This window comes from Oryctolagus cuniculus, chromosome 14 (assembly GCF_964237555.1).
Source record: "Oryctolagus cuniculus chromosome 14, mOryCun1.1, whole genome shotgun sequence".
Classification (NCBI taxonomy): Eukaryota; Metazoa; Chordata; class Mammalia; order Lagomorpha; family Leporidae; genus Oryctolagus; species Oryctolagus cuniculus.
The window spans coordinates 53,878,432-53,904,040 of record NC_091445.1 but is presented as its reverse complement, the minus strand read 5'-3'; the positions used below and the strand labels follow the sequence as shown (position 1 = coordinate 53,904,040).

General features: G+C 35.8%; 1 protein-coding gene across 1 annotated transcript in view; it reads left to right on the top strand.

Moving 5' to 3' along the window:
- The window catches only part of CDH9 (cadherin 9), a 148,987-nt gene that overhangs the window by 101,702 nt on the left and 21,676 nt on the right, over window positions 1–25,609 (top strand). The window contains exons 3-7 of the mRNA XM_002714092.5: window positions 9,158–9,452; window positions 17,079–17,198; window positions 18,059–18,226; window positions 20,327–20,514; window positions 21,409–21,662. Coding sequence (XP_002714138.2) covers window positions 9,158–9,452; window positions 17,079–17,198; window positions 18,059–18,226; window positions 20,327–20,514; window positions 21,409–21,662 — 1,025 coding nt within the window. The remainder of the gene's footprint in view (window positions 1–9,157; window positions 9,453–17,078; window positions 17,199–18,058; window positions 18,227–20,326; window positions 20,515–21,408; window positions 21,663–25,609) is intronic.

The following is a 25,609-nucleotide window of genomic DNA, read 5'->3' as shown; positions in this document are numbered from 1 at the left end:
CAGACTTAGACTCCAGGGCTCTCTGGTTTGTGGGGTGCCAGTGGGACCTCTCCTGAGTATAAGGAAACTAAGGTATTCCCAGAGCTGCTGTCTGTGTGTGATCCTCCTGGTAGATTCAGTGTCAGTGGGGAAGTCGGGTTTTTCTCCAGATAGATCTGTGGTTCCCAGGTATACAAAGTACCCATGCACTACCGCCTGGCTTATTCTTCAATTGTGCTAGGCAGGTAGGAGAGTCCTGCAGGTAGCACTTCTCTCTTGTAGGGGCAATTCCCTTTCCCCTCCTGCTGCCGGGCAATCCGCACAGTGCAAATGGCCTGGTGGAGGCTCTCTTTCTCAGCTTCCTTGAATTGCTGGGTGAAGGGCAATAATCCTGGCTGTTGGAGGGTGCTCATACAGGAGCTAGGGTGGCTGCTAACTGTGTCCAAAAATGGCATCAGCTCTCCCCTCGCTGGCTGCAGGTCTCCACTATAGCAAGGGGGATGGAATGGGGAGAGATGCAGTGCTTTTTTTTTTTTTTTTCAGCCTCTGGACGATGGGTCCTCTGTTGTCATGGTGGATTCTCATGGAACTCCAAAAGCAGTTCATTAAGCTCCCCCTCTTGTTGTAGTAGCAGTGTCCTTGGCCTTTGTAGTCCCCTCTCACCTGGCTTGTCTGGGAGGATGGTCTCCTCCTAGGACCCAAGTCAGCGGGTCTTCTGTTGTGTTTTTGGACTCACAACAGGGTCTGGATTGCTGACTGCCTCCACTGCTCTCACAGGGTCTCCCACCACGGCTCTCCCACAACTTTATCTTGAGAGTGTACTCTCTCTCCTTTTTTTTTTTTTAATTTTTTAATTTAATTTTGTTTTGTTTTGTTTTTACAGGCAGAGTGGACAGAGAGAGAGAAAGAGAGAGAGAGAAAGGTCTTCCTTTTGCCGTTAGTTCACCCTCCAATGGCCGCCGTGGCTGGCGCACTGCGGCCGGCGCACCGCGCCTATCTGAAGGCAGGAGCCAGGAACCAGGTGCTTCTCCTGGTCTCCCATGGGGTGCAGGGCTCAAGGACTTGGGCCATCCTCCACTGCACTCCCGGGCCACAGCAGAGAGCTGGCCTGGAAGAGGGGCAACTGGGACAGAATCCGGTTCCCCGACCGGGACTAGAACCTTGTGTGCTGGTGCCGCTAGGCGGAGGATTAGCCTATTGAGCCATGATGCCGGCCTCTCTCCTTTTTTAAATATTAATTTCTCCCCACAGAAATCAGACCATCTTTCCACTCATCTGCCATCTTGGAATCCCTAAATATTTTGAATGAGGTTAAGTCATTTGAAAAATTACTTGTTTCCATAAGTATTTGGATATTAATCTAAGTAGGATATAGAACACTATCTAATTAGCTATAAAATGCAGAATGATTCATCAACAGATTTTAGTACATCACAAAAGTCTAAAAAGTACATCTTAGATTAAAAAGATATAAAATTATTTCATTATATAATATTACATCATGTTAAATGCATCATAAAATAATGAGAATGGACATAGAAAACTAAAACTACATCCCATTTTTATATGGACAAGTACATTTCCCAATGGAATTATCACACAGTCTATTTCTTCCTGTTACTCATTTTGGCTTCTTTTTAACAATTTCCATGAGATAAACATTGAATAGCGGCCACTGGTACATGTCGTCTTTGACCCTGCTACTTATTATCATATGACTTTCTGAAAATTGCAGCATCAGCACTAATTTCATGATCTTCAGTCTGAAAATATACTTATCAACTGATGAATCTTTCATCAGTTGTCAGAGCTCCCATCCACTGGGTCACAATATATTTATAAATTATAATTCTGAATATTACAGATAATTCTGATTCACATACAATAAATTAATTGAAGCGATATAGTGAATTTTCAATAGTTTTAACAACTTTTGCCAAATTAATAGTGCTTCTAATGAATATCATTTTCTATTCACTTATCTAAATTTTATCTTGGATCAGTTATTGCCTTTTTTCTTTTTTATTTATTAACTTTATTAAGGTATACAAATTTCATGTATACAGATTTAGGAACATAGTGATACTTCCCATCAAACCTTTGCTCCCACCCATGCATCAGCACTTCATTATCCTCCCTCTCCTATTCCCTCTCTTATTTTTTTACAAAGAACTACTTTCAATACTTGCCTTTTATTCAAAGTATTTTTTTACTTCCTCCTTTTAGGGTTCAATGATGTTCAATGATGCAAAGGTATATGTACAAAGGTATTTATTATAAATAGTGGAAAATATACAAGTTAAAATATGTTATTCAAATAATGTTATTGATATGTGATTTCTAAGTTATGATTTAAATTAGAAGGCATTTTATTTCTTAAGATCTTATTTTTCTAACAATAAAAGATACTGTTAAAAAATAGGACTCATTGAATCTATAAATTGCTTTTGGGAGAATGGACATTTTGATGATATTGATTCTTCCAATCCATGAGCATGGAAGATTTTTCCATTTTTTGGTATCCTCTTCTATTTCTTTCTTTAATATTTTGTAATTCTCATTGTAGAGATCCTTAACAACCTTGGTTAAGGTTATTCCAAGGTTTTTTATTTATTTATTTTTTTTTTTTTTAGCTATTGTGAATGGGATCGATCTTAGAAGTTCTTTCTCAGCTGTGGCATTGCCTGTGTATAAAAAGGATGTTGTTGTTGGGTTTTTTTTGTTTTTTTTTTTTGTTTTTTGTTGTTTGTTTTTTTTTGCAGGCACAGTTAGACAGTGAGAGAGATAGAGAGACAGAGGGAAAGGTCTTCCTTTTTCCTTTGGTTCACCCCCAAAATGGCCACTATGGCCGACGCACTGTGCCGATCCGAAGCCAGGAGCCAGGTGCTTCCTCCTGGTCTCCTATACGGGTGCAGAGACCAAGCACTTGGGCCATCCTCCACTGCCTTCCCAGGACACAGCAGAGAGCTGGACTGGAAGAGGTGCAACCAGGAAAGAATCCGGCACCCCAACTGGGACTAGGATCCGGGGTGCTGGTGCCACAGGTGGCTGGATGTTGATTTTTGTGCATTGATTTTATATCCTGCTACTTTGCCAAACTCTTCTATGAGTTCCAAAAGTCTCTTAGTAGAGTTCTTTGGATCCCCTAAATAAAGAATCATATCATCTGCAAAGAGGGATAGTTTGACTTCTTCCTTCCCAATTTGTTTCCCTTTAATTTCTTTTTATTGCCTGATGGCTCTGGTGTAGGATGAAAAGTTCTGTAGATATCTGTTAGACCCATTTGGTCTATAGTGTCGATTAAATCTGCTGTTTCCTTGTTGATCTTCTATCTGGTTGATCTGTCTATTTCTGAGGGTGGAGTATTGAAGTCCCCCAGGACTATTGTATTGGAGTCTAAGTATCCCTTTAAGACCCTTAACATATCTTTTAAATGAACTGGTGGCCTGTAATTAGGTGCATATACATTTATAATAGCTACATCTTCCTGTTGAATTGATCCCTTAATAATTATAGTGTCGCCCTCTTTGTCTCTCTTAACAGTTTTTGTGTTAAAGTCTATTTTGTCTGATATTAAGATGGCTACCCCAGTTCTTTTTTGGTTTCAGTGGGCATGGAATATCTTTTTCCAAGCTTTCACTTTCAGTCTGCATGCAACTTTGTTGGAAACATGTGTTTCTTGTAAGCAGCAAAAAGATGGGTTTTGTTCCATATTCCATTCAGCAAGTCTGTGTCTTTTAACTGAAGAGTTGACGCCATTAACATTCAATGTGACTATTGATAAGTAGTAACTTTGCCCTGCCATTTTCCCAAAGATATTTCTGATATATGCTTTGAACTTCCTGTGATCTTTTGCTGTGAGGTTTTCTTCCTTTACCTTCTTTCATATTGATGGCCGTGTTTCTGTGTTTCTGTATGTAACACATCTTTAAGCATCTTTTGCAGGGCTGGTTGAGTGGTGACAAATTCTTTCAATTTCTGTTTGCTATGAAAGGTGTTTATCTCACCTTAATTCACAAATGAGAGCTTTGCAGGATATAATATTCTGGGCTGGCAGTTTTTTTCTCTTAGTACTTGGGCTATATCTCCTATTCCCTCCTAGCCTGTAGAGTATCTGATGAGAAGTCAGTTTTGAGTCTAATTGGAGATCCTCTGAGAGTAATCTGACGTTTCTCTATTGCACATTTTAGAATCTTTTCTTTATGTTTCACTGTGGTGAGTTTGATTACAATATGTCATGGTGAGGATCTCTTTTGGTCATGATTATTGGGGGTTCTATGTGCTTCTTGTACTTAGATGTTTCTGTCCATCTCCAAACCTGGAAATTTTTCTGCTAGTATCTCACTAAAAAAGGCCTTCTAATCCTTTCTCTCACTCCATGCCTTCAGGAACTCCTAGAATCTGAATGTTGGGCTTTTAATAGTATCCTGTAGATTCCCAACAATATTTTTTGGGTTTCTAATTTCCTCTTCTTTTCTTTGGTTTGACTGTATACTTTCTTGTGCTCTGTCTTCTAAGTCTGATATTCTCTCTTCTATCTCTCTGATTCTGTTCTTAAGGCTCTCAAATGTGTTTGTCATTTATTCTATTAAATTCTTCATTTCATTTTGATTTCTCTTCAATAACACAATTTCATGTACTACTAAATTCCTCTTTTCACTTTTATTCCTCCTTAAGGTTTCATTTTCTTGAAAAAGATTTTCTGTCCTGTCCAGTATGGATATCTGTAGTTCATGAATTTGTTTTTTTTTTTTTTTAATTTTTTGACAGACAGAGTTAGACAGTGAGAGAGAAAGTCTTCCTTTTTCCATTGGTTCACCCCCCAAGTGGCCGCTATGGCCAGCGCATTGTGGCTGGTGTGCTGTGCCGATACGAAGCCAGGAGCCAGGTGCTTCTCCTGGTCTCCCATGCGGGTGCAGGGCCCAAAGTCCTGGGCCACCCTAACTGCATTCCCGGGCCACAGTAGAGAGCTGGAGTGGAAGAGGAGCAACCGGGACAGAATCCAGCGCCCCAACAGGGACTGCCAGTACCACAAGTGGAGGATTAGAATAGTGAGCCATGGTGCCAGCAATTAATTTGTTTTTGATAACTTCTAAATGTTCTTATCATTAATTTTTTGAAATACATATCTTGTATTTCTTCTATCTCATCATCTTCATACTTTTGTATTGGAGTGTCATGTCATTTGGGGCAGTCATAATATCTCCCTTGTTCTTGTTTCCCTGGTTTCTGTGTTTGTTGTTTGGCATTGTGGAGATATTATTCGGTTTATTTTTTTTTTTTCTCGTTGTGGTGGCTTTTCTCATTATACTATGACTCTAGATTAAGTGGACTGTCTGCTTTTGGTGAATTCTAGATGCTTGTGGTGGGTGTGGCCAGAGCTCTGTTCAGTTCTTCAAGGTTAAGGGTGTGCCACAGGTGACACACCCAGGTTTGGTGTGGTGAATTTTTCTTTCTCTCTCTCTCTCTCTCTCTCTCTTTTATTCAGAAAGGAAGTAATTCTGCTCAGCTGAGCTCTTCTCCTTTATGGCAATCAGTGCCTGAGCGCTAGCCCCAGTGGGTATAATATTCATGTGCCCTGTCCCAAGGACCACACAAAGGATCTGTGCAGTCCTCAGTGTAAGCTCAGATTCCCCTGCAGTGTCTCCCACCAGGTTGCCAAGGTTACCGAGCTTGTGGTGTCTCTCACCGAGAGTACTCACATCTTAGGCACACCGTGAGTTCTCCCACACACCCTCAATTTTTTTTTTTCACAGTCCCAGTTAATAAGCTCCACACATTCACTAGGTCTTAACCTCCTGTTATTTCCCCCCACCAGACTCAGGTTTTTCTGCTTGGCTGAGGATGGGCACAGCCCTAAGCTGGTGCAGCTCTTATGTATGTCCAAAATGGCACCTGCTGTATTTTTTACCCCTTGCCTTTGCAAGTTGAGTGGAGAGAGAGAATCATGTCTGTACTGCTCCCTTTTTTTCCTCTATCCTCTAGTTAGGCTAGTGAACTTTCCCTCATGGGACTTCAAGCCTTGTTCCCTCTAGGCTCTTCCTTTGACTTTTCCTCCAGTGTCTCAGGCTACTGTGGTTTCACCTCACCTCCCTTTCCAGCACTGGTGCATAGACTCGGTGGCTGGGGTCCTGAGCCCTGGGTTCCCGTGCCCTCCATGTAGGTCCACCGTACCCCACTAGTTCCGGAAGAGTTTCCTCTGCAGTTTTTTCCCTAACTCTTACCTGAGACTACAGTATCTCCCCTTTTATTAAGCTATCTTTTCCCGGACTATCAGTGTGCTCCCTCCCTGTCTACCATCTTGGAGTTCCTATCCTTCCAGAATAAGGGAGAAGGTCTGTTGGGGGGGTGGGAGGGGCCTGACAGGCTGCCTCCCCATGCATGAGAGAACAGCAGCCTGTACTAGAACAGGTCTTATATAGCTTTGCAGAGGTAAGGAAGTGGGAGCAGCAAATCCCGTCAGGGTAGAGGTGGAGCTGATGCTTGTGATTGGGCCATTTAGTCACCTGACTTCTAGTAAGCCATGGTGGGCTTAGGAAGACACAACAATTTTACTAACAGCCTGCCCTCTTGTCCACAGATGTAAAACAATGTTCTCCGATTAGTTTTATTATAACTAAACTGATCACCATATTTCTGTGCGTAGCTCTCTTAGTTGGTTCAAAATTTAGGAGATACAGGAATGCCTTCATGTATTGGGCCCTTAAACATCAACCATCTTTGAGTCTCCTTTTGTTCAGCCTTGATGAAAAATAAATAACCATAGTAAACAATGCAAAAAAAAGAACTCATTTAATCTTTTTTTAGAAAATTTTTATTTGATAAATATAAATTTCCAAAGTACAACTTCTGGATTATAGCAGTTTTTCCCCCATAACCTCCTTCCCACCTACAAACCATCCCATATTCTACTCCCTCTCCGATCCCATTCTTCATTAAGATTCATTTTTAATTATCTTTATAGACAGAAGATCAACTTAGTATATACTAAGTAAAGGTTCATTTAATCTCTAAGAAATATATTTTGAGTGGCTTAAAAATATCCATCTGTCCCTTATGTATTTTATAATTTAATAAGCACAGTTCACAATTATGCTTAATATAATGAGTTTTATGTTAGGGAATGAAGTGTGATAGGTAATCAAAGTGCAGGCTCACCTATCCTCATCTAATAAGTCAGGGAACGCATCCCTATGGAGAAAATCCAAAAATGAGATACAACAAATGTTCAGTTAAGGGAGAACATAGAGAAAAGAGAGGAAAAGTGTGTTAAATGTTGAGGGAAACAAATACAAACATAGCTGTGAAAGGTGGTGTAGGTCTTCTGAGAAATGAAAAAAAAAGACAAAACAATTGGTATATATTTTGGAACACATTGCAAGGAGGATATGTGGCAGAGATGCTTCTGGAAATGAGGACCAGATCACTGAGAATGCATAAGTAAGCATATGGACATCTAGCAGTTATGCTCTTAGAATAAAATAAAGATCAGTTTGTAACATGAAATGGTATCGCTTTTTAATAGAAGACTGACGTTAAAAAAGTAAACAAACAACTCTTTGCTGAAGAAAAAGATTCATTTACATAGACTAACTCTGGTTTGGAGGATTTCAGGTTTAGTTAAGCAGAGTGCCATGGGGAGGGTTTTTATGTTAGGTATTAAGATGACCAGATTTAAAATATATATAAAAAAAAATCACCCTTTTTAAAACTGAAAGTTATTTAGCATAGAGCAAGAGTGGAGCCAGTTCATTACAAAATAGGTGCTTTGGTCCAATCAAGGTATGACAAAGGAAAAAGCCTGGGTAGCAAACACAGAGATGAAACAGATGCGTGTAGAAAATGTTTCAGGGAAGAAAATTGAACAGTTGGGACATTTTGGTGCTGGGATTAAAGTAAAGGAGATATAAAATATGAAACGGACATTTCTAATTTTGGTTACTACCAAAAAAACAGCATCATGATAACCAAATAATCAAGGATTGAATGATACATGAAGGAAATAGTTATGGCCAGGACTTATATGAATTGTGAAGTATGCGATGGAAGGTAACATAGCAAGCATGAGCTATTAAAGACTCTAATTTCATTAAATATCCATCTTTGATTTTGATAATTTTGAAACATACAATACATCATTATTTATTGTTGTCATCAATATGACAATAGCTCACTAAAGTCTGTTCTGTTATAAACTGAAGTTTTATATCCTTTAATTCAATATCTCTTTTTCCCCACAAGTCTGGAGGGCTAGATTTATTGATCAGCTTGATTTGATCATCTACAAAGTATGCATGCAAGTATATCAATATATATTATGCTACATAATTGTATAATATACACAATGATTATTTGTTAATTAAAATTCTAAATAGGACTACAGATTGAAAAAGGTGTTAGAAGTGTTAGAATTTCAAAAACATTATTTTTCTATTGAAACTTTCTAAAATTATTTGATTACTTTGTAATAAATCTAATGAGTTTTCAGCATTAACAAGTTACTTTACAAATGCATTTGTAAAAAACAAAAAGGGTAATTCATCAAAAATATATTTTCCATAAGATATTATTAACAAGGCAAAAGGAAAAGTCATTTCTTATAAAATTTGCAATTTAAAATGGTTATACAAAGATCACTCTCCCAAAATGAGAACATTAGGATTGAAAAAGGACTCTCTCTAATCACACATAAAGTAATGTATGAGATATTAATCTTAATAAATATTTATCATCCCAAATTTATTATTATGATACAGTCTGAAATTCTTACTATATCTTTGAGTTTAGCTACTTAATGTAATTAACATTTATTAATATTTTACACTCAATGTCTAATTTAGTAGACTTATTTTACTTTCTAATGTATTAATGATTTAAATCATGGTAACATTCTATTCTTAAGTATCTTTGAAATACTTTCTTTTGAAAAACTTATTTATCTAAGTGTTATCTTTATCTCAAATGTATACCATATGATGTATAATTATGGTTGTTTAGATTTTGAGTACCAAAAAAGTGAAATGTATATCCCATCACCTCCGCCTGTTGAAAATGAAATTGACCATTAGAATCTTCATTATAATTATATTACATGGAGAAAAGTTGATATGTGCCAAGTTTGTCTTTTCTATAAGAATGACTATATTTACAGAGTTTGTTCTTTTGTACTTCTTTGAAGCTTCACACTGACCAAGATAATGGAGATGGAAATTTAAAATACATATTAACAGGAGATGGGGCTGGCAGTCTGTTCATTATAGATGAAAATACAGGAGACATTCATGCTGCAAAGAAATTAGACAGAGAAGAAAAATCCTTGTACATTCTTCGTGCCAAGGCAATAGACAGAAAAACTGGGCGGCAGGTGGAGCCAGAATCTGAATTTATCATTAAAATCCATGATATCAATGACAATGAACCAAAATTCACAAAAGACTTATATACTGCCAGTGTTCCTGAAATGTCTGGAATTGGTAGGTATATATTAATTCATGTAAACTGACTTTATTATTTGTTTGCTTGATACAGTAATTATTATAGACAAATGATTATGATATTTGGCCTTTCAAGATAAGATATTAAGTGTAAATAACTCCTTCCTAATTATTTTTTTTCTGTCAGTGTCTCCTGTTAGGTTGTACAATATCTAAGATGATTTCAAAGAACAGTTATTCTATTGCATTTCAATCAACATCTTTACCTCTATTCAACTGTTCAAATGGATGTCAAATGGGATATATTTCTGCCTGAAATGAAAGGAATAACAAAAAGTGTCAGCAATCCTGGGCAATTTTGCTTGCATTATTTAGAATAATAACAACCAATGCTTGTATCTGACAAATTTCTTCAGAAGCACTGTCTCATTTGATTATTAAAACAACTTTATGTGATAGGTATGGAAATAGGACTTTAATTTCCTACCCTGTACAATAGTATCCCAGGATTCACTTAGATTGAGTAGCTAAAACAAGACAAATAAACTGCTAGCATAGTGGCAAGAAAGCAAATCTTTTTATGATATTTCTTGTGTATTTTCAATTACTTAACATTGGCCTGACATGCAAACTGAAGAACATAGTTTATATTTTAAAAGCGACCTACAATTTTAAATACCACTTGTTAATCTACAAAATTTGAATTATGTGTGACTCCATTTAAAATTCTATTAACATGAAAAGTTTATATTTTCTTGTAAATTCTGACTCAAATTAGAAAATATTTCTTTAAAATGTTAGAAATTTATTATCTAAAATCATGCAGTTACTCAAATTTGTTACAATTTAATTACCTACTCTTTCAAAATCAGATTTAAGTCTATAATTTTGACATAATCACTAATATATGTTTCAGTCTAAATTAATAATTTCTATGTGAGGAACACAAATTTAGTTGCACTTTTTCTGTGAGTCTGATGTTAATTATTTGTCTAAATGTGCTTTCCAATCAGAAGAACCAAGGGTTGTAAAGAAGTTATTGTTCCTCAAACGAAACTCATCTGTGTAAAGCAAGTGCAGTTCTATTGTGTTTCCACAAATTCACACCTATTATATGAACGAGATATATGGAATTAGATAAGAGTTCTGGGAAATCTTTGGGTCCTGAGAGAAGCCATTTATTTAATATTTATTAATGCCTGTTACCCATTACAGTTGCTTGGAAAGTACTGAATTGGTCTATGCAGGTCTACCAGCAGGCTAATTTAGATATACATTATTTTAGATATACATTATGGTCTCTTGATGGCTTATATTTGAGATTAAGGAACACCTAAAATTATACTTGTCTTACCAACTTCTTATTGATGAGTATGCTAAAATAATTTTGATTTTTTATTTAATATACTTTAACTTTTGGAAAACATGATTGTTTGTCTTGAAATCATGTTATTTTGCCAGATATTTTGACACCACAGAATATCAAAACTTTCTTTTATTTTTCTCTAGAAATATTTTATATACCTAGAGTATTAAAAAACACAATTAAGAGCCGGCGCCGTGGGTCAATAGGCTAATCCTCCACCTAGCGGCGCCGGCACACTGGGTTCTAGTCCTGTCCCAGTTGCCCCTCTTCCAGGCCAGCTCTCTGCTGTGGCCTGGGAAAGCAGTAGAGGATGGCCCAAGTGCTTGGGTCCTGCCCCCCATGGGAGACCAGGAGAAGCACCTGGCTCCTGCCTTCGGATCAGCACGGTGCACTGGCCGCAGCGTGCCAGCCGTGGCAGCCATTGGAGGGTGAACCAACGGCAAAGGAAGACCTTTCTCTCTGTCTCTCTCTCTCACTATCCACTCTGCCTGTCAAAAAAAAAAAAAAAAAGAAAAGAAAAGAAAAAAGAAAACACACAGTTAAGAAAACATTGATATTTGAATATAAGAAATTTGATAATTAATTTAAATATGAGTACACATTAAATTTTGAAAAAATATCTAATTTTAACAAATGGAAAATTTCTCTAAAATACACTATTGAAAGTTCATCTTAAATAACCTACATTTTCTCCTAAGTTATTTGGTGATATTTAATGTGTATTCCATCATTGATCTATCTAATTCAAATATATCCTCTCCCATTTGAAATACTGATATCCTATGGAATTTTTTTTTAATATTTAACAAGTATGTAACAATATGAAGACTGGACTATGCACTTACATTTTAACTTTTTAAACCCTTTACTGATTTAATTACATGTAAAAATACACTCATGTTTAACAAGGAAGAAGGCCTGTGGATTATCTTCTTCAAAAACTCACTCTATAAGGTAGTCTATATTTCACTTATATGAGTTTTAAATTGTGGGCAGTGCAACTTTGGATTAAAATGGTGCTTAGAGAGAATGAACATTTAGTGCAGTGGTTAAGATGCCCCTTGGTGGCTTTCGAGTCACAGTTCCACTTCCAACATTAGCTCCCTGCTAATGCATACCCTGGGAAGCAGCAGCTGATAGCTCAAGTACTTGTGTCCTTGCTGCCCATGACTTGGATTGAGTTGCAGGTCCTGGTTTTGGTCTGACTCAACCCCTGCTCTTGTGGACAATTGGTAATTGAATCACCAACTGGAAGGCTCATTTTCTCTCTGTCTCTATCTCTGTTGATCTATCTCTCTTTCAAATCAAAAAAAAAAGAAAATGAGTCAAAGTCAATTGCATTTTCCCCATTGTCTATAATTCTCAAAAAACTGAGCAAAGCATGCATCAGGCAGCAGTATGAATCTGGATGCACCTTTTGATCCCTAAATAAGGATGTAGGAGGACAGATAATTGATTCTATTTATAGTTATTGTTCCCTAGCACTAATAGTGATAGTAGTGCATGAATTTCTTATTCATTGGTCCACCATAGAAGTTCTATGTGCTTCTAGTGTTGAATATATGTTTATATTATGCACCATATGTGCATGCAGAACATACTATTTTGGATTAAATAAATAAGTAAAAGTGAGCTCAAGAGAATGAAAGCTAAAATGGCACAGAATCATCCTACTTCTTGCCTTGCTAGCAAGGAAAAATAAGTTAATAGATACACTGAAGCTTGTCAGTTTTAATGTCTCACTATTTTCCTTCACTATCAACTAGTTATGGTTTTTATACAAAAATGTAATTTTCAATCTAACATAAAATTCAGAATAAGTATATCAAAGTAGCATTTTTCTTATTGTTATTTTAAAGAAATTGCTTTCTCAGGCCTGTGCCGCAGCTCACTAGGCTAATCCTCCGCCTTGTGGCGCCGGCACACAGGGTTCTAGTCCTGGTCAGGGCACCGGATTCTGTCCCGGTTGCCCCTCTTCCAGGCCAGCTCTCTGCTGTGGCCAGGGAGTGCAGCGGAGGATGGCCCAAGTGCTTGGGCCCTGCACCCCATGGGAGCCCAGGATAAGTACCTGGCTCCTGCCATTGGATCAGCGCGGTGCGCCGACCGCGGCGGCCAATGGAGGGTGAACCAACGGCAAAGGAAGACCTTTCTCTCTGTCTCTGTCTCTCTCTCTCTCACTGTCCACTCTGCCTGTAAAAAAAAAAAAAAAAAAAAAAAAAAAAAAAAAATTGCTTTCTCTGTAAAATTAAATCCAACTGAAGAATACAAAGAAAAAACCCTACATTTTGTATTATAATTTCATATACATTTTTATGCAAAAATAAAAATTAGATACCTTTTGCATTCTTATTTTTTTGGCTATTTTCTTGCAACTCTGTTACCTTATTAAGAGGATTTTTTTTGTTAATATGTACTCTTCACTATAATTATAAGGGATGTCATTTTCTTTGATTTTGCTTTTACAAATAAACTATATCGCAAAGGAAAACTACAGGGGTGATATTTGTCAGACAATGTGTAACCAATACACATTAACACTCATGCAAAGATTGCCTGTATAAACTGATACATAATAATTTAATTCCAGTATTTTTTCATGATATTAGTAATTTTATTTTAAGTGAAAGATTTAAAACTCTACAAGTACTAGCTTTGGTAATAAATTAAGCTTAATGGATAAAATAAAAGTTCTGTATTATTATTCTAGCTTTTTTACAGTGTTATTCCTAATAATCTCCTTTAATATTAATCATTTTTCTATCTCAATATTTTTTTTTTTCCTTTCATCAACTCCTCTCCTTGATTTTTCTCTCTGTCTCTGTTTCTATTGGTGAAAACTGCATCATGTTTGCTCTCAAAATCACACCTTTTCACCCCTTGTTTGTTAAATTTTAACGACTCCATTAAACTGTAATCTGAAACATATCAGTGCCTTCTGATCAGAACATGTGATCTGCATCACATATAAGGAAAAACATAGAATTAAAGAAAATGGCCGGCGCCACTGCTCAATAGGCTAATCCTCCACCTGTGGTGTCGGCACACCAGGTTCTAGTCCCAGTCGGGGTGCCAGATTCTGTCCTGGTTGCTCTTCTTCCTGTCCAGCTCTCTGCTGTGGCCCGGGAGTGCAGTGGAGGATGGCCCAAGTCCTTGGACCCTGCACCCGCATGGGAGACCAGGAGAAGCACCTGACTCCTGGCTTCGGATCAGTGAGGTGCACCTGCCGCAGCAGCCATTGGGGGGTGAACCAACGGAAAAGGAAGACCTTTCTCTCTGTCTCTCTCTCTCTCACTGTCCACTCTGCCTGTCAAACAAAAAATAAATAAATAAATTAAAAAAACAGAATTAAAGAAAATGGTATACAGTTTGCTTGAAATCTTAGAGGCAGGCCCCAGCATTTCATATTTAACATTTTGTGGTCATTATACTATTGATTTAAGTTTTCTACAAATGTTCCACCTTTGCATGCATTCTTAGTTCATTTCACATCAGTTTGACAGTTTTTGATGCATCCTTTCTAAATAACTGGATATTTACCCTAATTGCACCTTAAAAACTCATCTAGTTCTCCTTCTGATACTTTGACTACCTGTCTGGAAATCATGTCTAGTATTTCTACATATCACAAAAGTAACTCAAGCCAACAAGTATGTCATAACCAAATTGGAGCCCTTTTGTAAAGGTTTACTGCTTTTCGATTCAATAAGGCATCTAATCATATACAAAACACCAGACAGGTAGGTCATATGGTAAAGCATTTGAATGACTGTCCTTATCCAGACTGGCTAGATCTAAGCTCTGCTTTGTCATTTACTGGATATATTGTCATTAGAAATTATTATGTGTCCCAAGGCCTACTTCCAATATGTATTATTAGGAAAAAGTAACACCTATCAAGAACTGAGAACCTGCTAGTCTAAGCACCCTGTAACGTTAGTTCTCAGTATGTCTTTGTGCTGAACACTCTGATGAGTTTTTGGAATAAAATTTAAACAAAACCAGACATGACCCTTACCATTGCTGTTACATTTCACAGCAAAAACAAACAAACAAACAAACAAAAAAAAAACAAAAAAAAATTACACCCAATGAACTACGGGTCTATAGCTTCACAGTTTTCTATAAATATTGTGCTCTTTACAGTTAACTGGGCTGTAAGAATAATTTCCTCCTTCATGTTATATGGTTTTTATCACCATATTCACACATTGAGGCAGATAAAAATAAATTTAATCTCTTTTCTTTATGGCCCCAAAAGACCACCTTAGGACATATAGTAGGATAGAACCCAAACTATTCTTATTTTTTATTTATTTATTTTTGTTTGTTTATCTAAACTCACAGATTGAGTCTGGTCTTCCACCATGTAGTAGGCCTAATCCTTACATGAGCAAATCCCCAATACAAAATAAACAGGAAGGAGAGAGAGAAAACTAAAAGCATTTGGTAACTTTCTGTTTTGTTTCCAACATTATTGTGTCTTGTCTCTTAAATAAGAGTAAAATTTTTAATTCTCAACCCCAATAGTACATGTGTTTAACAAACAGAAATTGTTTTAAATCAGTAACTTGCTTAATGCCTGAGCAATTTTATATGCTAATACTTCATTATATTTTATTATATTAATACCTATACCTAGATAGATTGATAAATAGATAAAAGGTCTATATTTTGGGTCATTTGTATTTGAAATTTATACATTTCAAATGTCAAATATTCATAATAAATTTCCATGTTTGCAGGTAAGACCTGAAGACACAAATGAACCTTTTTTAATTAAGAAACTTATGTCTTCTAGTGAAAACACCTAAATTGATTTAAATTTTCCTGTTCTGTGTAAACATACATGTGAGACCAACTGGTATTGCTGGGTTACATTGCATGATCTAAATCTTTCTTATCTTTAATAATTATATAATGCTTTTAGATTTTTTTGACATTAATGGTGTTTAACAGCATCTCTAAGTATTCTAATTTTGACAGGTAGAGAAACTACTTTCAAATGAGTACTTTTAAAGTTTTAGAAATATTATAGAGTCCATTTATATTCTTTATGTTAACTTCCTTTTTTTTAAGTTTAGTAATTTTACATAAGTTCAAAGAACACATATTGCAAATAATTAAAGCTTACATTTTAGGACAAAAATATTAAAAAGTGTCAAAAAATGTAGAACATTGTTCTTCTTGTTCCCAAAGTTAAAATTATACTCATTTAAAAAAGAAAAATAGCACTGGTAACCCAAGAAATGTCATAAAATTCATGAGCTAAATACTTTTAGTGTTTTTATAATGTTTAAGTATTTACATTTCAATGATAAACAAAGATGAACACTGTTCATATTTTGACTAACACCTATTCACATAAGGGTTATAAAAAATAAGAAATTAAGAATAAATCAGAAAAGCCACTCTGGTTGTAGTTCTAGCATTACTGTGGTGAAAATCACTTTATTACTTTTGGTTTGATCATTTTTAAGTGATAAATTAGACTTGGGACAGAGTAAGTGAGTAGACAGCATTTCCGGTAACACATGAGACCTTTCTCATACATTCCCATTCTGCTAAGGAAACAGTGACTCAAGAGGAAGAGCTCAATTTCTCATGTTGTGCTAATTTCAAGAAAACAAAAAGACTGTTGGTAAATTCATGGGTTAATATTAAAACATATCAACAGGAACTTAGATGTTAGTGTTAATTTAATGTTTAATATGTTAATTTTCATAATATATGCAAGCATACACACAAAAAATGTGGAACATCCATGACAACTCATTTGGAGAAGCTTATGAACGATTAATATATGTGATGTGTTACAGAGAGGGCAATATTGAATTTGTCCTGTTCTCAAGAATTTCAAATTCTATGTAAAAGCCAAAATATAAATTTTGAAAAATTAACTTTGGTGTATTAGAAAATATCCTACAAGCTCATTTTGCCCAAGGGGAGGTATGATAAGCTTCAATTAACAGTGACTTTAGAATTATGCTATGAATATTTACAGAGATCCAGTAGAAATATAATAAAAATTCTATCATTATATTCCCTTATGCTTATTTCCTGAAACTAGGTCCTTTAAGTCACTTTCATCTTTTGAAAGATTATGACTTATAAAAATAAAATAATTTAAGTGTTATAAAATTATATTGAATGTAGTATTAAATTGCAGTGTTGCCTATGACACAAAATTATATACTTCCTTATCTTCAGGATAATGCGGATTTTCAAATTGCAGAAAATAATCATTATAATGTAGCATATCAATAGGCATAATCTGTGTTTTCGGTGGGGGCTTTATGTAGGCACATCCGTTATACAAGTGACTGCAACGGATGCAGATGACGCAAACTACGGAAATAGTGCCAAAGTGGTCTATAGCATACTGCAAGGGCAGCCATATTTTTCAGTGGACCCAGAATCAGGTAACAACATTTAATTTTTGTTCTATTCTTCATTATGCAACATTTGCATGCACAAATTAGAAATGTTTCCATATTTTAAAATCCACCCATAAAATTCCAAGTTTCTAATGGTTTCTTGTAATTATCCCTCGAAACAAAAGCAATTCTCCATTATTTGCATAAGTAATTTGTACTTAGTTCTTTAACTTATAACACATTTGGGTTAAATGTAAGAAGGATGAGAAATACAAATTTTTACAGATTCAGTATATTCTATCGTATTGAAAATTACTCTGAGCTTAGGAATCACTTAAAAAATATTCAAGATTATTTGACTACAATTTTCTGGCTGGTGTTAGTTTTGTTAATCAAAAGAATAAGTAGGCGTTGACGCTGTGGTGCAGCAGGTTAAAGCCCTGGCCTGAGGCGCCGGCATCCCATACGGGTGCCGGTTCGAGACCCGGCTGCTCCACTTCCGATGCAGCTCTCTGCTGTGGCCTGGGAAAGCAGTGGAAGATGGCCCAAGTCTTTGGGCCCCTGAGCTCGCTTGGGAGACCTGGAGGAAGCTACTGGCTTCTGGCTTCAGATTGGCTCAGCGGCCATCTGGGGAGTGAGCCAGCAGATGGAAGACCTCTCTCTCTCTGCCTCTCTTTAATTTAAATAATTAAACTGATTTATCAAAGCATTCCGTAAACAACAGTCCATGGTAGATTTTATTCTATTCTATGAATTATGTTAGTTTTGTTATGGATTGAAAATTTATTTAAGTATACAAAAATTGTATACAGTTGTTGATTTATTTCTGTAAAATAGATCTTGCCTGGCTTAATTTTAAAATTCTGTAAACTAACAGCTAAACATTTGTTCACCTTTTTCAAAAGGCGTAATAAAAACTGCATTACCAGATATGAGCAGAGAAAATCGGGAGCAGTACCAGGTGGTTATACAGGCCAAAGACATGGGTGGCCAGATGGGAGGCCTTTCTGGAACTACCACAGTGAATATCACCCTGACGGATGTGAACAACAATCCTCCTCGTTTTCCCCAGAGTAAGGAAGGTTGCTGTGATCTCCTTGAAAAGATTGCCAAACACACTGCTACGCTGATATTTATTTGCTTAGTTTCGTAATTAGTTTATGCATAAAGGCAAATCCACAACCTTTCCCTCCAGATAAAAAAAATCACAATTTTCTGCAACTTGAAAGCAATGATAAATGTTTCATCATTATTTTGAGTGGGTAGTGGGAGGAAAAAAAAAAAAAAAAAAAAAAAAAAACATTTGTTTGACAACCTAATCACCCTTTCTTAGCTTTTGAAAAGTTGGAAACTTTTCCAGATTATATTTCCTGGCATTCACTGTAAGCATTTTACTCATTTCCTCCTAATCTCTTTGCTGGTTAGTACAGGGTACTCCAAATTCTAGCCACTTGCATTCAAACTATGGCAGTTACTTGTCTTGGCTCAACATTATTTTTTGTACAGTGGCACTATAACCCCTTGTACTATTGATTCTAAAACAGACTCTTTAAACAATTCCGAGAGTGTATCGAAGATAATACAAGTTGGTTGCATTGCCAGAATTTTTGCATTTTCTTAGGATTTATCTTGTTTGTGATGGTATCTTTAATGACAGTTTTTAAGTTTGGCAGTATCTATGTTATCCAGCTATGAAGATTAAATCTATTAAAACCGTTTCTGTTGTCACCATTTCAACCAACAATGCTTTGCATTCCATGAAGTTCTACAATGCAGATTCAGCTCTGTGCTGAAGGTGTTTGCTTTTGCAGTGAATAAATGTGTAAAGGAGTCTAGCTTGAGATGTTTGGTTAAGTGTTCAAATGTAAATTAGTACTACTGATTTCCATAGAGTAAAACATATTCCCTGGCCAGCAAATATAAAATATTCTGTGAATCAGCTTCAATAGGTAGATGTATCCATGCGATAAATTTTACAATAAGTTTTCTGAAACATGGATTGTAAGCTCAAATAACAAAAATTTTAACTCTTCATTTGTATGTCTTAAATGTAAACTCTTATATAGAGTATGATTTGATGAATTTCCAATGTCTCACCATTCTCTGTTTCTAGGATTATTATAATCTTAATGAAATTTTTTAAATTATAATAGCAATAGAAAAAGGCAAAGCACTAGACCCTGGGCTAAACTTATTACAGACATAATCTCATGTAATCTTCATAATAAACACTAGAAGTTAATTGCTATCATTACCATCCTTATCATCCTTATTTTAGAGATAAAGACATCAAATTTAAGAGAATATAACCAACTTACCAGGGTGAGAATTCTCAACCAAGCATTTGGATTTATTGCTTCATCTTAACTCTTACATAAATGGAAGGAGAATAGATTTTGTCAGTTTTGTATTCCTGTTCTCCCAAGTCTTAAGGATAAATTCAGGAGCCCCAACTCTGAAGATAATAAGCTAAATTAGTCCATAGCAAACCTTTGTGAAGATTAAATGCATTAGCACAGACAATTTTTGATCATACTGAGTTTTCAGTACATAATAATATATTTAAAGTATTTCCAACTGGAACTTTCTTGGTATGTTTGTCCTATGGTTCCTTGATTAGAGTTAACACCGTGAAATGCTTCCAGGAACAGTAGAATGCAATATAATGACTGGCTGACCCTCCAAATAACAGGAATATCCAAATCCTACTTAATGGCATGAAGAGTAAAGCAAACAAGCAAGCAAAGAGATATTGCTGTCTGTGGAATTATTTTCCTAGTCATGAAACAAAACAAATGAATAATTCATGTTTTTACCTACTTGAAATCATGTGAAATGTGTAATGAAAATTTTGAAAGACCTAGATATACATGGCCCTGTAAGTCAAAAGTTCTGGATTCTAATATCAGCCTCCCCTCTATTACCTAAATAACCTTGGGAAAAGCATTCGCTTCATCTTTGTGGGACTTATATTTCTCACTTACAAAATGAGAGTGCTCTGCCTTTACACATACTTTTTCAATCCAATAAATATAATTTTTGACAGCTTGCAATTCTATATGATGAAAAAAATCTACCCATTTAAAATTAATTTAAATAAGACAGGCAGTGGAAATGAAAAGATCTTGTTATCTAAAGATGAAATGTCAACCTGGCCCTGATTTAATTTACAGGTACATATCAATTTCATTCTCCTGAGTCTGCCCCTCCCGGAACCCATCTTGGAAGGATAAAAGCCAATGACCCTGACGTGGGAGAAAATGCTGAGGTGGAATATAGCATAGCTGAAGGAGAAGGAGCAGACATGTTTGATGTCATCACTGACAAGGATACACAGGAAGGGATTATAACTGTCAAACAGGTTTCTTTTGGCTGTCTTCAATTTTAAATTGAGTTCTCTACAGTTTATTTCTGTTTATAGTAAAGGGAAGAAGACCTGGGATTTATTTTTCCTATCACTTGCCTGATGTCTGTCTTTCTAATAACTAGTACTAATTGTGTTTTTGTTTCAAATAGTTTAAGCATCTTCATCATTAGCACTTATAAAGTCATATTAAATCTCAGCTATTTGTGCTTAAAGGAGAAAACAATCAAACTATAATCAGAAAAACTCAAAGGTACTTTGTATTGTTCCAAGGAAGAAAATATAAGCACTTTGCCATCATAATTATTTCAAGTACTTTTCAAAATACTAAATTGTAGGTGTGAGGGTCTATTCAAATAAATGAGACACAAAGATGCTTTGTACTTTATGTTTTTCTTTATTTTAATGCATTGTGGGAGAACACTCAGAAAGTTGACATGAAATAATTGAGCTTTGTACTGATTATTTTATATGGCCCTGGTTTCATTTATTTCATTTATTCCTTGCCTTCAATAAACACTTAATGAAATATTTTATACTAAATCCTTTATATCTTGTTCTTATTTTAACTATGTATAATTCTAATAATAATGACAATATGTAATATAAAGATCCATTATATAATTTTAATTCACTTCTGACTAAAATAAATGAAGTACATCAAAAATGGGAATCAATCTTAATGAATGCAGTGTTATATATAGTTAATTCTCTATAAATAATAGGTAGGAAAGATTTATTCTTTATTTTATATAAATATGAATCAATAAATGGGTGAATTACTTTGCCATAATTATTGATATAATTGAGATCTGGTTATTAAATTTTAAAATTATCTTTCATTATTATATTTTCTAAATATGCTAATTTTCATATTTTATTTATCTTCAGAATTTAGATTTTGAAAAAAAAAAGTTATACACTTTAAGAGTGGATGCAAGTAACACTCACCCTGATCCACGATTCTTACAATTGGGACCTTTCAAAGACACAGCCATGGTCAAGATATCAGTGGAAGATATAGATGAGCCTCCTGTGTTCAGTAAACGCTCATACTTGCTAGAAGTCGATGAAGATGTGAAAGAGGGTAGCATCATTGGGCAGATCACAGCATATGATCCAGATGCCATGAACAATTTAATAAAGTAAGTACCTTCTCTATTTACAGTCATGTAGAGAAAAAAAATAAATCTACTCCGTCTATAATTAGCAGTAGTTGTGCAATCAAATTATAAATATATCACTTATATTTAGTGACATATTTCATTTGTGCACTATTGTGCTATAAGGTAGATACTATGATGATATATTTTGAGAGAGAAGACTTAGGAAGTGGCCATTTAAATGTTTTGCCTAACAGTGACAAAGCTGACTTCTTAAACAAGATGACCTATATAGCTCCAGTGATTCTAATCCCTTTACTGTGGATGTGATTCTTGTCTCATTGTCCCTCTTGGTTAAATTAAATTTCAAATTAAAAATAATCAAAATAAACAAATTGAGAGAGGGAAATGGAGAGATACAGAAAGACACACACACACACACAGAGAATGAGAGAGAGAGAGAGGTTGAGAAAAGAGCCCCTATCCTCTATTTCAGTCCCCAGTTGCCACAAATGACCACTGTTGGCCTGTCCTGAAGCCAGGAGCAGGAACTCACACTAATTCTCCATGCTGTGGCAGAGACTCAACTACATGAACTGTGACCACTGCATCCCAGAGTCCCCATCAGGAGGAAGTTAGAGTCAAGAGCAGGAGCAGGTATTGTGGTATGAGATGTGACATCTTCATTACTCCAAATGCCTATTTTCTTTTCCATCGATTACAGACAGAAATTCCATAAACAATAGGCATATTATATATCACCTTAGGAATCTATGTTCTATTTCTAATATCATTTTTTAAATATTGTATTCGTTTATTTGAGAGGTAGAGTTAAAAACAGTGAGAGGGAGAGACAGAGAGAAAGGTCTTCCATCCTCTGATCACTCCCCAAATGGCCTCAATGGCTGGAGCTGTGCTAATCCGAAGCCAGGAGCCAGGAGCTTCTTCTGGGTCTCCCACATGAGTTCAATGGGTCCAAGGACTTGGGTCATCCTCTACTGCTTTCCCAGGCTGTAGCAGAGAGCTGGATCGGAAGTGGAGCAGCAGTTGGACTTGAACCGGTGCCCATACGGGATGCCGACAGTGCAGGCAGAAGCTTTAAGCCACTGCACCACAGTGCTGTCCCTCTAATATGATTTTAAAATAACTTTATTGAAGTCTTGTTAAGCTTCAATAAGCTCTGCAAATTTAAAGTGTATGAGTTGATAAACTTCGTTATACTCATACATCTGTGAAAACATCACCCCCATCAAGGTAATGCACATTGCCCATAACCTAAAACATTTCTTAGTACTCCTTACAGTACCTCCTTATCAACCTTCCCTGAAGTCAGCCTCACTACACAGCAAACACTTAATTCTTCTATTTCTATATAAGTTAGATTGGATTTTCTTTTTATTTTTGTTTTCAGGATTTCTTTTTTTATTTATCTGAAAGTCAGCATTACAGAGAGAGAGAAAGAGAGATCTCTGTCTGTTGGTTCACTTCCCAAAGGCTTCAACAACCAGGACTGGGCCAGGCCGAATCCAGGAGCCAGGACCATCTTCCAGGTCTCCCACATAGATAGCAAGGGCAGAAGCTGAGCAGCCAGGACTCAAACAGGCACCCATATGAGCTGAGGATGCTTCCCCAATGCACCACAACACCAGCCTGAGGATTTTCTAGGATATTACATACATGGATGTGTTTAATCGTTTATATAAAAACATAGTCCACGTTTCTTATTTATTTTACTTAGCATAATTATCCTGAAATATCTTACATGTTATCATGTACCTGAATAATTCATCATTCTAGTAGCTGAATAATATTCTAATGTGTAAAAGCACCATGATATACTTGTTGATTGACTTACTGTTATTTTAGATCATTTTCAATACTTGCTTTTTATAAAATATTTATACATATTTGAATGCAAATATCTATATACATATCTGTATAGCACTATTTCTCTTGCTATATTTCTATTTTTTTCCTATTTCTTGAGTAAAATGCTGGAAGGGGATTTGCTAATCTGTATGGCACATGTTTGTTTAGCATTTGTGAAAATTCAAGATATTTCAGAGTAGTTGTATCCTTTTAATTCACACCAGAATGTATGAGGTTTCCAATTATTCTACATCCTCACCAATGTTTATACAGTCAGCCTTTTAAAAATTTTACTTATTATACTTGGTGTGTAATATCATCATATTTTTAATCTTTATTCTATGTCTAATGATATAAAATTTTTTCATGTTTTGTGCCACCAAAATATTTTTTTTGACAGGCAGAGTTAGACAGTGAGAGAGAGACAGAGAGAAAGGTCTTCCTTTTTCGTTGGTTCAGTCCCCCAGATGGCTGCCACGGCTGGCGCGCTGTGCCGATCCGAATCCAGGAGCCAGGTGCTTCCTCCTGATCTCCCATGCAGGTGCAGGGCCCAAGCACTTGGGCCATCCTCCACTGCCTCCCCGGGCCACAGCAGAGAGCTGGATTGGAAGAGGAGCAACCAGGACAGATTCCAGCGCCCCAACTGGAACTAGAACCCGGGGTACTGGTGCCGCAGGTGGAGGATTAGCCAAGTGAGCCATGGCTCAGGCCTAAAATATGGCTTTGATGAATTCTCTATTTACATATATGCCTATATTTTATTGGGTTATTTTCTAACTTTTAAATTTAGATATGTGTGCTGGTTATATGCCTTGATGATGTCTGCATATTGTCTAAAAATAAAGTTACACATAGCAGTATTTTTAAAAGTTTGTAGAATGGAATAATAAGGAAGATGACATTTCTAGGTGCAAAATATTAAGAAATCCATGGATAGTTTTCTTATAATACACGTTTTCCAAAAACTTTTTGAATATTTCTCATATAGCTGTGTTTCAAATTTTTCCATCAATATAAACTGATAACTCAAATTTATTTCCCATGAAATTCTTGTTGTATCATATGTATCAATATATCCTCCCTAATATTTAATAATTTATTGAGGATACAATTTCACAAGTGTCAATAAAATAATTATTCAGCTTTCTTTTAAACTGTATAAAGATCGTTGATACATTATTCAGCTTCTTAATCTTTGATCAATATTTGGGATTCCATATCCCTGAGCAGAAACAGGCTATGATAAGCATCATGAAGAAATTTTTTCGGGGAGAGTTTGAGAACTAATTCTCACCCCCACCCCTACTTCGCATCTGTTCATCAAACGTTTTATGTAATAGATCTGCCAATTGCAAAATGAACTTACGGTTACAATTAGCAGCTTTAGTCAGCTCTGTTTCATTTCATTTGGAATCATGGTTCTCCCAAGTTACAGGGTTGATTATAGCTGTATGAGGTTTTAAAGAACATGTGCCTCATTTCACACCTATGTTCTATTTAACATATTTAAAGTTCAATTTTTTTAGAAGAATTCCTTTTTACTGGTGTCAAATTGAAAAAGTAAGTAATGACAAAAACTTGCTGGTGAGACCTCAGAGCTTCTTAATGCCTGATACTGGTGGTCAGAATTTTTTCAAAGCATGGTCTCTAAACACCAGTCTTCACTGCTGCTTCAAACACAGAAGCCAAGACCTGCTCCTGGCCCAAGTCCGGTGGACACATGGTCCTCTCAGGGTTTGTCGAAGGGAGAAAATGAACAAGAAGCAATTGAACATATTGATCAAGTACAAAGTGAAACAGACAGACTTAATGAACTAGTCAGTAAGGAGATTTTGAAAGTAGAACAGAGATATAGAAAACTCCATCAACTATTTTTTTTTTTTTCAAAAGAGGTCAGACTTGATAGCCAAAATCTCCAACTTTAGGTAACAATATTTATCTACCACCTACAAGTATCTGCAATGCTTTGGGTGGGGGAGAGGGCAGACTCTGCATTACCTGACCAGAGTTGAAGCTACAGAATACATCAAATCAGGCTACAGAATAGATTTATATTTTGATGAAAAATTTTAAAATCATGTTTTCTCCAAAGAATTTTTTTTCTGAATGAGAGTGGTAAT